Genomic DNA, 15,234 nt, shown 5'->3' with positions numbered 1-15,234 from the left:
TTAAGGCGACGGATGATTTCATTGTGGTTAAGGAGATAATCACAAATAGCAGAACTCTTAATTCATCCACAAGTTTTACTTTGAGAGCAAAAGAAAGTTTGTCAGGGACAAACAAAATTGCTGTCACGATGAATAGGTTTTACACCTCAAAAACTCTCCCAGAACATTCGCTTATCTTACCGGAATTTAAAATAGGCACCACTTTCCTACAAATGGTAATTTAAGTCGTGTTCCATCTAAAAACACCACAGAGTTTTAGCTAAATATAATCGTTTTGGTAAAAATTGTCAACTTAGAAAATGTTATCAGCTGTAAATAAAATATTCCTCACTTAAATTGCGACCTACGGGTTTCTGCTGTTAAACGCAGGGTATAGATTGTCAACGATCCCTTCCGTCTGCAACACCAGACATCACAAACTTCTGGGCACGTCGACACTGACGACGCGATAATTTTATTTAGACATGGAGACGCAGTTAACCTTTTCCACTTTTCCACTTGTACTGCGGCCCCTAGCTATACCACATACGACAGATCACAACACTGGGAACCCCATGAGATTTTTATTAGGTCCCAAAGGATTAGGAACATTAAAGGGTTGTGAAACGGGGCCTATACGTTTTATCGTCCTTATTCGAGAAGAATAGAGAATTCAACAATTTGCAATCATCACCAAAGGCAGTACTTTATCGTCAGTTATTTAAGGTGCTATTTTAAAATTAGCAAATGGCGGGACCCTAACCCTAACCCTAAACCCTAAACCCTAATAGGCTAGTTCGAATTGTGTAGCAACAAAAGAACGGAGTCGAGGTTCAGGGGAATACTTAGCCTTTTGTTTTGTTCAAAACAAAGGAAAATGCAAATTATTCCCCTGAACCTCGACTCTATTCTGATGTTGCTGCACAATTCGAAACTAGCCTATTTCACGAGGATACCATTTGATTTGCTATTAATATCATACGTGACAAATTAGTTCTTAATTTTCAAACCTGTCCGCCATTTTGGCACCGTTGGAAAAGTTGTCATGGCAACATTGCAGTTTCACAGAAATTATAATTAAGAAGTAATTTGTCACTCATGTTATTTATTAATCGCGAAAACCGGTCACGTTTTGCTACGCTGCAATATCGGGCAGCCTCGTTTTATAGTCGCAATCCGAATGCTTGATAGCTAATTAGATGGTGAGAATTCCCCTAGGTTTTCACCGATTAAAGTCGTTGAGTTTTCTTTGCACCTCAACTTGTTTTGCAGCGCAGTGTAAACAAGGAATGGTTCTATTTTTCGAACCAACATTTCTACCCCATCGAGATTAGAAAATTCCAGTTTCCTCTATTTAATTTCTTCGAACATGTTTTCCAAGCATTTAACTGCCTATAACCTCCCCAAATTTGTTTTAGCTGGAATCTAAAGGATTTCGCAAAAATTCTTTTACTTGGTTTCTTAAAACCTCCATTTTTATGAATTTTCAAAGTCGGCAAATATCGCCCTCATTTACTGACAACACCTTGTGAAAAAACTCTCAAAATGGGTCTGGGTCCAGCACTATTCGTAACGTAATCTCATTCCACGAACACTACACTCTTCCCGGGAAATGTTGCCAGGCGAAAACGCCGGATTCCTGCTGTGTCTTTCTCGAGTGTTCTCATTAAATCCAAAACAAAGGTAAAAAAGCTTCATTCCTAATGTTAAAGGCCCAAACAAAGGATAACTAAAAATGCACCTATCATTTTTGTTTCTCTAAAAATTAAAAAAATTGGAAATCAAGATTAGTATTTCGTAAATTTCAAGGTTTTATTTTGATAAAAATTGAATGGATGGAAGATAAACGGACCCAGGAACCTGAGAAATTATTCGTAAAATTTTTGGTTTTTAAAATTTACATTTTTTTATTACGAAGTATCCTACATGTACAGTTTTCAATTTACACTCACGAACCGCATGCTGTCCTGTTCATAGGAATTTATCCAAATATTTATATTTATGAAAAAAGAGTCTTCCAATTAATTATTTGGCGTTAAAGCTGCATTGATGGTGTATATATCTACAAACATGTTTGATGCGACAAGCTATTCAAGAGATGAACAAACCGGTTGTTGATTTTGTTTTGTAACACGCATACACTGAAGCAGAAGCAAAAAACTTAATAAATAAATTTTGGCTGAAATCTTTGTTGCGTTTTATTATTGAAAGTCACTGACAAGGAAAAAAGTAAAATTCTATTGGACAAACGATTTCTTTGAGGAGGCGAAAGCAATTTATATTGTTGTCGATTAAAAATGAGTGAATGTCGTTAGCAATTTTTTGAGCAGGTGCCACCTGCTAAAAAGTTGTGAAACTCTTCAAATGGTCACGTTTAAGAGGACCTAAGAACTGCCACTAATTAATAATACGTCTACTTTGAGGTAGCCAGTAGGAAATGTACTCAGGGGTCGTTCGTTTCTTCCCTAATAGCCGTGGATTATAGGCTGTCGATGTTTGTGAAGACATGGAAGCAAAATTGCATGAGCCCGTCAGATGGGATATTGGCATCGAGGTAATGTTCAGAACTTCGAAGCGATCAATGGCGGATAAGCAGACAATTTGTAAGCAGCCATCATTAAACACCTCAAACCCAAATACCTCGAGCGATGAAAGTCTGGCCAATGACGAGGACATGGACCAAATTCTGCAGGAAATCGAGAATCGAAACAATTATCCTTCGTTAAAGAACGCAAAGAAGCGGGACTCAGACAAAATGTTTTCAAGAGCTGAGAGTTTTGCTAAAGACGAGGATATGGATAGAATTTTGAACGAAATTGATGACCAAAGTAAGTACAATCCATCGTCAAAATATGATAAAAAACGAACCCTTTTTGCTGGTAATGAAGGAATTCCCCCAGACGAGGAATTGAACCAGTTTTTTGTCGACGTTGAAAAACGCAACGAAGAACTGAAAGAGTTGCTTCAAGTCGTTGAGAACAGCAGCGAAGGAAACGGAGGGCGGCAATCTAGAATTAACTCAGCTAGTGCGAAAGGAAGCTCTGATTCTTTGGTTGAGCAACTTATGCGACAAGAGTTACATGACGATGATAAAGATAAGAAAGGCCTAAACTCAAAGTTTTCATGCAAAGCGAACCGGGGCCGAAAACTAGCAACTAGCGCCTCTGAGCAGGAACTTGATCAAATGCTGGCAGAATTGTTGGAATTGTGAACGGAACAGCGAGTGAATATCGTATAGATCCTTGTAAATGTTGGTGATGGAAAAAAAACATGTTTAATCTATCCTAACATCCGCTTAATATTCTCCACGAAATACGAAAATTCATGACTCTGGAAAAATTATCGGGAAAATGCATCAAACTGATTTATAGCTACCATTAACTTAAAATATATATTAATGTCTGCCTAAAACCCGAATTGAGACGATTTCGCAGTGGTTTTGCGATTTCTAATTAGACAAAAAAAAATTATGTTTGCATATTGTATTTATTCATAAACCACTCTTTCTCTGGCATTAATAACCTCAAACTGTTAAATGTATGTTCAGATATAAAATTTTAATGCGGCAAAACTAATAACCACACTTCCAATGGACTTTGTTCAAGTGTTTACTTTTCGGGTTTTTTTTATTACTTGGGCTACTACTATTGACAATTTGAGTGTTTTAAAATTATTTTGATGGAGTGGTTTTAAAGTGTCGTGAAAGCAAAACCTAATTAATTAATTGCACCAATCCTAAGAGACGCTGAGAACCAATATAAGCTCATCAAATCCCAAAGAAAATGCAGGTTGGCAGCGCCAATTTAATGGCCGGAAGCTATGGCGAGATAATTAATGCGGTTGAGCTAGAAACTCTCTGATTGGCTGAAAATTCTGGAGCCAATCACATATCTTTTGATACTCAAGAAGAAAACTCCTCATTTGAAGAGGCGAGAGAAAGACATGTAAATAGCTTTCAAATTTCCAGTCAACCCTAGCTTACTTCGGCATATATTTTCACGTTATTTTATATCTGTTAATTGTTTGTTTGAACAAACCTGAGTACAACTGTTTACTTCTAGCATTGAAAAACCAAATAAATTGAATAAAAAATTGAACCAATCATCTTTGATGATTAACACCATAGGTAGCCATATTGACAGAACCGATCAAATTTCGAAAAGCATGACACGCCTACATGTTTAATTTTTCAATACGCAAAGAAGATAGCGCAAATCATGATGAAAATTCAACTGCACGATCGACGCGAACATTAAATTAAAGATACGAAAACGCGAATTATTCCTACCAAACTTCACTTTTTTTAAAATTTTGACTGATTAAATGGCGGCGAATGCATTTTTCAGAATCACTGCATGAGAATATCTATAAAATCTACGGATGACGTACGTGTTGCAAAGTTAACAAGACAGGTAAAGCAATCCAGAGAATACTTGCTCCTACACAGAGAAAAACAACCAAATTCTCTTAAATTCTAAAGCTGTATTTTCTCATCAATCCTTCTATTTTTGCAAGTTAATTTGGTTGGCACTTACCAAGCCTTATATTCATACAGTCGTCCATAATCAGTTTTGCTGCCATCGCTTCTTTGACCAAAGGAATGTCATTTCAATGCAGTGTTTCAAGAACTTCCAAGGTCATTTTGCTGCCTGAAAGGTCCCGATTTTCTTCTTTTCAGAAGCTACTGATCTATCCTTGATCTATCCTTGATAAATCCTGTACCTTTATTGATTACTTCGATTAAGACAAACACGATATAATATCTTCGAATATCCCTAATTGAGAAACATGGTCACTGAAAATGACACCGCGGTTAAGGAAATGCTATCAGTCAATCTAAACTAACCGAGTGTCCTTGAAAGAACTGTTTTCAGTGGAGGCGGGACTGATGTGATTTACTGATCCAACTAATTCGCCGTTTTTATTTGACCACTGCATTAATTTACCCAAGCAATGCACAAATTTACAGTTTTATAATCGCTGAAACTATCACGAGCATTAGATCTTCATTTTGGTTCTTCAATATAATATAAGTAGTCTATAATATACTGATAGTCAAATTCAATCTGATTATTGCTTGTCGATCGCCATACTCTGATTCACCATCTTGTAGGGATCTAAAGCGTTCTTCTCAGGCCAAACAAATGTTGACCAGTTACCACGTGCAGAAAAACGTGAACGACGTATCGGCGATCACATTACCACACAGAGATATAGAGGATATTACACGACCGCGCAGGGATACGAATTTTATCTTCGAGTGCTGAAAGTATCTCTCACTCGTTCGCTTCGCTCACTCGTGAGAGATACTTTCAGCACTCGAAGATAAAATTCGTATCCCCAAGCGGTCATGTAATGTTCTGTTTATTATATAGATATTGATGAAATGTCCAGATTTAAAACAACTTGTTTTTTTCATTTTCAAAATGATGAAAAAGAAGTCACCAATCGCTAAAACACCCATGTTGTGTAACATGAAACAAGATATGAAAGTTATGAAAAGCAAATCATGATAATGTAAAATTTTGCAATAAAAATGTTAATGTAGTAGAGAAGAATTATATTGAAGCACAAAATGATCTTACAATGAAGACGACGCTCGCATTTTATTGGCTGATCGTGTTCGTTACCATGACGACACCGATATCCTCACATGTGAAAGATAAAAATGATATGGTCACTGCGCGCGGTGAAGATATGACTTTTTAGTAAAAGGAGAAATCCTGATATTTCATCAGTATCTATATCATAAACGAATTTTATCTTCAACTTGGAAGTGCTGATGGTATATCTCTCACAAGTGAGCACAGTTAACAACTGAGAGGTCAAATAAAATTCGTATCCCCGTGGGGTCATGTTTTATGTTCTGTTTGTTATAGAGATAATGAAAACCCAATTCCGAGACATCTAACTTTTTTATTCATTTTAAAAGCACCGAAAAGAGTTATCACTTTGACTGAGGTCGGGATTGTGATTGAAAATGTTGAAATTAATATGACAAGCATTATAACGAAAATCGCAAAGATAAGTACGTTTGCAAATATAAAACTTTCATAGGCCACGTTATATATATATATATATATATATATATATATATATATATATATATATATATATATTGATCTGCTTAGGATTCGTGCCAGATCTAAGAAGAAATTATTTCCATTTGTGACCACATTTAATCCAAATCTATCTGATGTAGGTCGCATCATCAGCAAACACCTAGCGATTTTGGAATCCAATCCTAAATTAAAAGAGCTTTTTCCTCCAAATTCTATCATAGCATCCTTTCGAAGATCTAAAAACCTTAAGGAATTGTTGGCGCCATCTCGTTATGGCCCCAACACTGAACGCGGAGAGATTGTTGAGGCTAAGGGTTGTTTTAAGTGTAAAAGAACAAGATGCGATCTCTGTCGCAACTTCTTAGTTGAATCAAATTCTTTCCTAAGTTTTCAAACAGGTAAAAGTTACAAAATACGATCAAAACTTTCTTGTGATTCCAAGAACATTATTTATTTGGCTTCGTGCAAGAAATGTCGCCTGCAATACATTGGTTCTTACGGTGGCCCGTAAGTGCCATCCTTAAAGTAAAATAAAACTTGTATTTACCTTGCGAAAAAAGATCCGGCCGTTAGATCCAAAGTTTCCAGTCAACTTCAACAAATTCTTGCGAACCGAAAAATCTAACTGGAGGTTTGATGTTTCGAGTCCATAGTTACACCGGATCCATAGTTTATACTCCGGATCCAATGTTGCGTTCTTCAGATCCGTAGTTTCTACTCCGGATCCATAGCTTCTTACTCAGGATCCATAGTTTTTGCTCCGGATCCAAAGTTGTTTACTCCGGATCCATAGTTTATACCCCGGATCCAAAGTTGTTTACTCCGGATCCGTAGTTTATACCCCGGATCCAAAGTTGTTTACTCCGGCTCCATAGTTTATAATCCGGATCCAAAGTTGTTTACTCCGGATCCAAAGTTGTTTACTCCGGATCCATAGTTTATACCCCGGATCCAAAGTTGTTTACTCCGGATCCGTAGTTTTTACTCCGGATCCAAAGTTGTTTACTCCGGATCCATAGTTTATACCCCGGATCCAAAGTTGTTTACTCCGGATCCGTAGTTTAAACTCAGGATCCATAATTTTTACTCCGGATCCAAAGTTGTTTACTCCGGATCCAAAGTTGTTTACTCCGGATCCTTAGTTTATATTCCGAATCCATAGTTTTTACTCTGGATCCATAGTTTTTACTCGGGATCCAAAGTTGTTTACTCTGGATCCATAGTTTATACCCCGGATCCAAAGTTGTTTACTCCGGATCCGTAGTTTAAACTCAGGATCCATAATTTTTACTCCGGATCCAAAGTTGTTTACTCCGGATCCTTAGTTTATATTCCGAATCCATAGTTTTTACTCTGGATCCATAGTTTTTACTCGGGATCCAAAGTTGTTTACTCCGGATCCATAGTTTATACCCCGGATCCAAAGTTGTTTACTCCGGATCCGTAGTTTAAACTCAGGATCCATAATTTTTACTCCGGATCCAAAGTTGTTTACTCCGGATCCGTAGTTTTTACTCCGGATCCAAAGTTGTTTACTCCGGATCCATAGTTTATACCCCGGATCCAAAGTTGTTTACTCCGGATCCGTAGTTTAAACTCAGGATCCATAATTTTTACTCCAGATCCAAAGTTGTTTACTCCGGATCCAAAGTTGTTTACTCCGGATCCTTAGTTTATATTCCGAATCCATAGTTTTTACTCTGGATCCATAGTTTTTACTCGGGATCCAAAGTTGTTTACTCTGGATCCATAGTTTATACCCCGGATCCAAAGTTGTTTACTCCGGATCCGTAGTTTAAACTCAGGATCCATAATTTTTACTCCGGATCCAAAGTTGTTTACTCCGGATCCAAAGTTGTTTACTCCGGATCCTTAGTTTATATTCCGAATCCATAGTTTTTACTCTGGATCCATAGTTTTTACTCGGGATCCAAAGTTGTTTACTCCGGATCCATAGTTTATACCCCGGATCCAAAGTTGTTTACTCCGGATCCGTAGTTTAAACTCAGGATCCATAATTTTTACTCCAGATCCAAAGTTGTTTACTCCGGATCCAAAGTTGTTTACTCCGGATCCTTAGTTTATATTCCGAATCCATAGTTTTTACTCTGGATCCATAGTTTTTACTCGGGATCCATAGTTTTTACTCTGGATCCATAGTTTTTACTCGGGATCCAAAGTTGTTTACTCCGGATCCGTAGTTTCTTACTCCGGTTCCAAAGTTCCACGAACGCCCTCGTTACCGTGGTGATCACAGTCAAATCAAGGTAACTACTTGGTGTAGGGTAACTACTTGGTGTAGGTAACTACTTGGTGTAGGAACTCATATAGTGGTCCGGTGTAGTCACTCATATTGAGGTCCCAGGTGGCGTACTCAATACCTATCCTTAATCATACCTAGCCGTACCTAAGCATCCCTAGCTGTACGTAAGCATCCCTAAGCGTACTTAAGCATCCTTATTCCTCCCTAGCTGTACTTAAGGATCCTTAATCATCCCTACCCGTACCTAAGCATCCCTAACCGTACTTAAGCATCCTTAATCATCCCTAGCCGTACCTAAGCATCCCTAGCCGTACTTAAGCATCCTTAATCATCCCTAGCCGTACCTAAGCATCCCTAAGCGTACTTAATAAGCATCCTTCTTCATCCCTAGGCGTACTTAAGCATCCTTAATTAACCCTAGCCGTACTTAAGATCCCTAATCGTACTTAAGCATCCTCAATCATCCTTAGCCGTACCTAAGCATCCCTAGCCGTACTTAAGCATCCTTAATCATCCCTAGCCGTACCTAAGCATCTCTAGCTGTACTTAAGCATCCTTAACCATCCCTAGCCGTACTTAAGCATCCCTAAGCATCCCTCTTCATTCCTAGCTGTACTTAAGTATCCTTAATCAACCCTAGCCGTACTTAAGGGATTCTTAAGTACGGCTAGGGATGAAGAAGGATGCTTAAGTACGCTTAGATATCCTGATGCTTAGGTACGGCTAGGGATGATTAAGGATGCTTAAGTACGGCTAGGGATGCTTAGGTACGGCTAGGGATGAAGAAGGATGCTTAAGTACGCTTAGGGATGCTTAGGTACGGCTAGGGATGATTAAGGATGCTTAAGTACGGCTAGGGGTGCTTAGGTACGGCTAGGGATGATTAAGGATGCGTAAGTACGGTTAGGGATGCTTAGGTACGGGTAGGGATGATTAAGGATCCTTAAGTACAGCTAGGGAGGAATAAGGATGCTTAAGTACGCTTAGGGATGCTTACGTACAGCTAGGGATGCTTAGGTACGGCTAGGGATGATTAAGGATAGGTATGAAGTACGCCACCTGGGACCACTATATGAGTGACTACACCGGACCACTATATGAGTGTCTACACCAAGTAGTTACTTTGATTTGACTGTGATCACCACGGTAACGAGGGCGTTCGTGGAACTTTGGAACCGGAGTAAGAAACTACAGATCCGGAGTAAACAACTTTGGATCCGGAGTAAACAACTTTGGATCCGGAGTATAAACTATGGAGCCGGAGTAAACAACTTTGGATCCGGGGTATAAACTACGGATCCGGAGTAAACAACTTTGGATCCGGGGTATAAACTATGGATCCGGAGTAAACAACTTTGGATCCGGAGCAAAAACTATGGATCCTGAGTAAGAAACTATGGATCCGGAGTAGAAACTACGGATCTGAAGAACGCAACATTGGATCCGGAGTATAAACTATGGATCCGGTGTAACTATGGACTCGAAACATCAAACCTCCAGTTAGATTTTTCGGTTCGCAAGAATTTGTTGAAGTTGACTGGAAACTTTGGATCTAACGGCCGGATCTTTTTTTGCAAGGTAAATGCAATTTTTATTTAACTTTAAGGATGGCACTTACGGGCCACCGTATTAATTGGACCTACTGCCGTCATTTTGAAACAAAACTTCTTTCGAAATTTGCTCGTCGTAGCGAGGCTAGGAAGGCTTATTATCGTTGAAACAGAAGATAGCTTATTTGGCCGCCAGTATGAAAGAAGTCAATGACACCAACGACCACACGACTTCGCACGTGAACAGGATGCACTATTATTATTGGTTGACACGTCCGTAACCATGATGACGTCAACATCCTCACTTGTGAAAAGTAAAAATAGTTTCTTCATTTTGTGAAACGAATACAGGAAATTTTAGGAACAAGAAAAATTTCGGTATTTTGTTGATAACCATACAACAATAGTCTAACAATATAATGTTCTTTTATTCTCGACAATCTTTTTCCCTGTCTGGCAAATTAAACTCGCATTTTACGAGTAAACGAGCGGCTTCATCAGAGGTCTTTTTCTCCCTTTACTTTCAAGCACCAAAAAATTCAAACCAGGACATGACGTCACGGCGGCAATGATGGTGTTCCAAAACAAAGCAATGGCGGCCATGATGGTGTACCAAGCTAATCCTCTTGGATTTGAACTCTGTTTTTACGCAAATACTTTCTTTTGTTTCAGCTCTTATCGGTTGCTACAAGACCAATTTCTGGAACTCTTTTAGATCCTATATTTACTAATGATAAAGCTAGTGTCTTGAAATCTGGTACTCTATCGCTATCGCTAAGTGATCATCTAACTGTTTTTGTCTCATGGAAATCTAGATCTATCAAGTCTAAGGTCCCTGGTCATAAGACTATTACTTTTCGCTCGACTAAAAACATTTCTGTTGAAAATCTTTTGGTCTGATTTTGATCTTGTTCCTTGGAAAATGGAAATAGAAATAGAATTTGTTTACCCACGGAACACCTTAAGAGAGTTCAGGAGCTCGCTCAACATGTGTTCGTGTTTTCCGGATCGAATTGGAATTTGCCAGTGTTGGTTTTTGAGGAGAAGGGAAAACCGGAGTACCCGGAGAAAAACCTCTCGGAGCAAGGAGAGAACCAACAACAAACTAAATCCACATACGACACCGGGATAGGGAATCAAACCCGAGCCACATTAGGGGGAGGGCGAGTGCTCTCACCACTACGCCACCGCTGCTCCTTGGAATACATTGAAAATGTTAACGTTTTAAAGATCACAATGAAGCATTAGAACAATGGTACTGTTTATTTAACAATGTACTTGACATACACATGCCTTTTAAGATACGCCGAGTCAAAATTCAACACCAACCCGAATGGTTTTCTGTGTCAATAAGTTATGCGATCAAACAGTGTAATAATTTACATAGGCAAGCAATTCGTTATAATACCGAGAGTATCGTTTGACGCGCAATCAAGTTGTCCATCTAATATGGAAAGCTAAACGTGATTTCTATCGTAATTCCATTAACTGCAACCTTGATATTCCTAAAAACTTATGGGAAATAATCTGCAGCTTGGCTCTTCTCAATGTTCCATTCTTCCAAGCAATCTGTTGGTTGATGGAATAATTTATGACAGTCAAATTGATATTGCTAACTTGTTCGATGCTCATTTTGTCAATATTGCTTCCTCAGTTGTGCTTAACAAAAAGGCTTCACAAAAACACTCCCAACTGGGGTTATCTGAAGGACTTCGTTAGTTCCAAGCTTCCACTGAGAGTTTCTTTTACCATACCTCCAATTACATCTGTCTTTGTTCTTGATAGTCTTCGTCATCTACCTACTGGAAAAGCCGTTGGCTTAGGTGGACTTAGTGGGTATTTTCTGAAATTATTGGCTCCTTCCATTGCGTCTTCTCTACGACAATTTTTAACCGTAGCCTCTCATTGGGTTTTTTTCCCGATCTTTGGAAAAAGGCTAAAGTATCGCCTTTATTTAAAGACGGTTCTCTATTTGACCGCTCTAATTATCGACCCATTTCTGTTCTTGCACACATCGATAGTATATGTTCAATTGTAAACAGTAGATTGTCTCTCTTAAGGATCAAACCGTTTCTCAATCATCACTGCGCTCTACGTTTCTTCAACTCTTGTATTCATAACCTCTTTATCAATTGTTCGAGTGCACGGGGCAATCGAGCTGGTCGTTTATTGTCTCGTCTTCTTCGCTTTCAAAAACGTGCAGCTAGATTGCTCATTGATGCCGACTTCTCTCAACCATCTGTAAGCTTATTTTCCAAAGTCAAATGGCTTCCTATTTTCGACTTTATAAAACTAAGAATTTTTCAGGCTTCTCTACGCAATTGTAAAACTTGCGTTCATAACTGCGAAGATCATAGCTTCACTTGATTTCATATCCGCAGTTCATATGATTCATTTCATATACCATTTCATCATTGATTCATTCCTCACGGGACCATTAGAAACCACAAATGACCAGCTCCCAACGTCAGTGGCTTTATAGCTCAGTTGGTTAGAGCGTCGCACCGGAATCGCGGGGTCACGGGTTCAAACCCCGTTGAAAGCCTGAATTTTTCAGGCTTCTCTACGCAATTGTAAAAATTGCGTTCATAACTGCGAAGATCATAGCTTCACTTGGCTCCTCTTTGTCTTAAACGTAAATTCAATTTCTTGTCTTCCGTTCTTTCAACGAATTTGCGCACCAGAGCTTGCGCTTTTAATCTTCAAGTTCACTACCCGAGGTCTAATTCTGGAAAGTTCACATTTGCTTACTCTGCTGCCACCCTTTTCAATTGCCTTGACACTGATCGTAAGCAAATAACTTGTGTATCTCCTTCTATTATTTTTTTCATCTAGATTAAATAATTTTAAGCATAAACTCTTTACCCTATTCCTTAAGTTTGCTAGTAATGTTTGTCATCTTGAAGAATCAATGTGTTATGATAGTCATTTTTCTGTTTATTGTAACTGTATTAGAAGGTAGTTAGTTTATATTATCTTATGTCTTTCTTAAACCTTACATTTGTCTACTTTTAGTTTCTCTTGTAATAAGTCGTATATTGCTAATTGGGCATTGTTTTATATGTGTATTTTGTACTGTTGTGAAGGCCGTAAGTTAATTAGATAACTCATTGGGTTAATTACGTCAACTTCGTGAAATAAAGAATATTGTATTGTATTGTAGTAATCCAATACGGCTGCTGGTCACGTGAGTGAAAACGATCCATACATTCTTTTTGTTATTCAGATGATCAACTGCTGGAACAAAAAAAATCACTTTTATTGGTAGCCCAGTGACAGCCAGAGTTCATGCCAAATCAATAACAATAACAGACGGCATGCATCAATGATATCTCCAGGGACAACAACAAACAATTTTAATGATAGACTGCTCGCAGTCCCTTCTGAGTTAGTCGAACCGCGCCCACTTTGGTCACGCAAGCTAGCCACGAGGAGAATGGTGATTGAGCAAAGATGTATCGTCAGTTCCATATGAACAGAGCGAAAATATTGCACGACTCCGTGCGAACAAAATGGCCAGTCAAGATTTTCGACCGGTAGAAAATTCGTCCGGTATCTGGTTGCATAGCCTGCGCTCGCAGACGTATTTCCGGCAGGCTACTGGTTGCAGGGATGCTTTCTCGGATCTTGCTGTTATCTCCCGCTAACTACCGAATGCTCCACAAATGCTGCAGAACTCGGGCTGATACTTTTCACTCACACCTTGTCTACCAACTATTGGACTCAGCCATTACCGTTAAAATCCCATCCAATACTCTACTACGAAGTATCGACATTTTTGCGAGAAGATCGGGCAATTCACCCCCACATTATCCCCATTTTATACAAAAGTCACAGAGTGTTTTTCATTTAATTAATGGTAATTTTCAAATGTATAACTGTGTGTATTTTATTACTAGAGACATTTAAGTGTTCTTTTGACATATTTTGTGCCAATCTTAAGTGCTTCCCCTTTGATAATCTGCTAACGAATTGTAAACCGTCGAATTTAGGTTTTGCCTATCTTTCTCTTATTTCGACTATTTCAAGACACAGCATCCTAAATTAACGATAATACCAAATTCAAAGCAAATTACGAATTAATGATAATCGTTAATTAGCGAAGAGATCATGTTGGTTCCGACACAACATGACCTCTTTTCCAAATTAACGATTATCAATTATTTCTAATTTGCTTTGAATTTACAATCATAGTTAATTCAGGACACTGTGTACCAGGAGTGTGGTATCAGAAGAAATAAGGAAACTAAAAGTCATATCTGAGTCCATGGATTGGATCTGAATCCGGAGCTTCTGCTCTTTAGCAACCCTGTGTGGGAGGGGGGGGGGGGGGACTCCCATATATCGTAGGGCGGGGATGATTGTCGGAAAGTTTTAACAATAGCCCTAAAAGATACCGAAGTCTTACGAACGTGGGCGTGGCAACATAAGATTTTTACCCCTAAAAGATACCACAAGTTAAGTTACATGTTAATAATTGGACATAATTTAAAGCAAATTTGAAAGCTGTCGTTGCTGTTATTATTATGTGATATCTTATTATACTAATAGGATACACTAAAAGATACCAGCTAAGACTTTGGTGGCCCAAAAACCTTTTAGACACCCTATTTAAAAAGATACTAGATCCCTGATTTTGACCCTAAAAGATACGCTCATCCCCGCCCGTTGCCAACTGGAGTCCCCCTCTCCCTCCCGGGTTAGGAACCGCTTCTTTCCGCTTCACCACTGAGTTTACCAAGGCACCGAATTTTTAAGAAAGATTTATCTAAGTTTCCCATAGAATATCACTGCTGAAAAGTATTTTGGCCTAAGCTTTGATTTTAAAATGTTTAGTTTCTTCGTGAATTTTGGTAACCGACCTTTTAATATCGTTTGTTGCCCAGTGATAATACAGCATTATCAAAATATTGTTTAAAATAATGATTGTTCGCAGCTAGGGGTGTGATAGTAAAGTGGTTAGGTGACGGGTTAATCAACATACATTCCCAGGTCCATACGCTTGGTTTGTCTTTAAAGGAAACCTCCACTAAAACACGAATACAACTTCAAAATAATAATGTTTACAATCAAAATTGTTCAAACGTTTTCTAGTGGAATCGTTTGTATCCGAAATAAATGAATTTCAAAAACGCTTGTTTTGGTTTTCAAATTTCCTGGGCGCTGCCATCTGGAATAATTGAGACGTGTAATGGTTGCTCTCTTGTATTTGCACAAAGAGCTTTTGTTTTAAAACAATAGGGCAACCATGACACGTCACAATTATTAAAGATGGCGGCGCCCGGGAAATTTGAAGACCAAAACAACCATTTTTAAATTTTAATTATTTCGGATACAATCGTTCGAACAATTTTGATTGTGAGCATTATGTTGACTATTT

The 15,234-nt window shown here is 38.5% G+C and overlaps 1 protein-coding gene across 1 annotated transcript; it reads left to right on the top strand.

Annotated features, from left to right (window-relative positions):
• The first annotated feature begins 2,320 nt into the window (after window positions 1–2,320).
• LOC138059886 (uncharacterized) lies at window positions 2,321–4,102 on the top strand. The gene has a single exon (XM_068905535.1). The coding sequence runs from the start codon at window positions 2,486–2,488 to the stop codon at window positions 3,188–3,190; it is 705 nt and encodes a 234-aa protein (XP_068761636.1). The 5' UTR covers window positions 2,321–2,485; the 3' UTR covers window positions 3,191–4,102.
• The last annotated feature ends 11,132 nt before the right edge of the window (window positions 4,103–15,234 follow it).

Source organism: Montipora capricornis, chromosome 8, assembly GCF_036669925.1.
Source record: "Montipora capricornis isolate CH-2021 chromosome 8, ASM3666992v2, whole genome shotgun sequence".
Classification (NCBI taxonomy): domain Eukaryota; kingdom Metazoa; phylum Cnidaria; class Anthozoa; order Scleractinia; family Acroporidae; genus Montipora; species Montipora capricornis.
The sequence above is the reverse complement of the archived record's forward strand: the minus strand, read 5'-3'. Positions and strand labels throughout refer to the sequence as shown.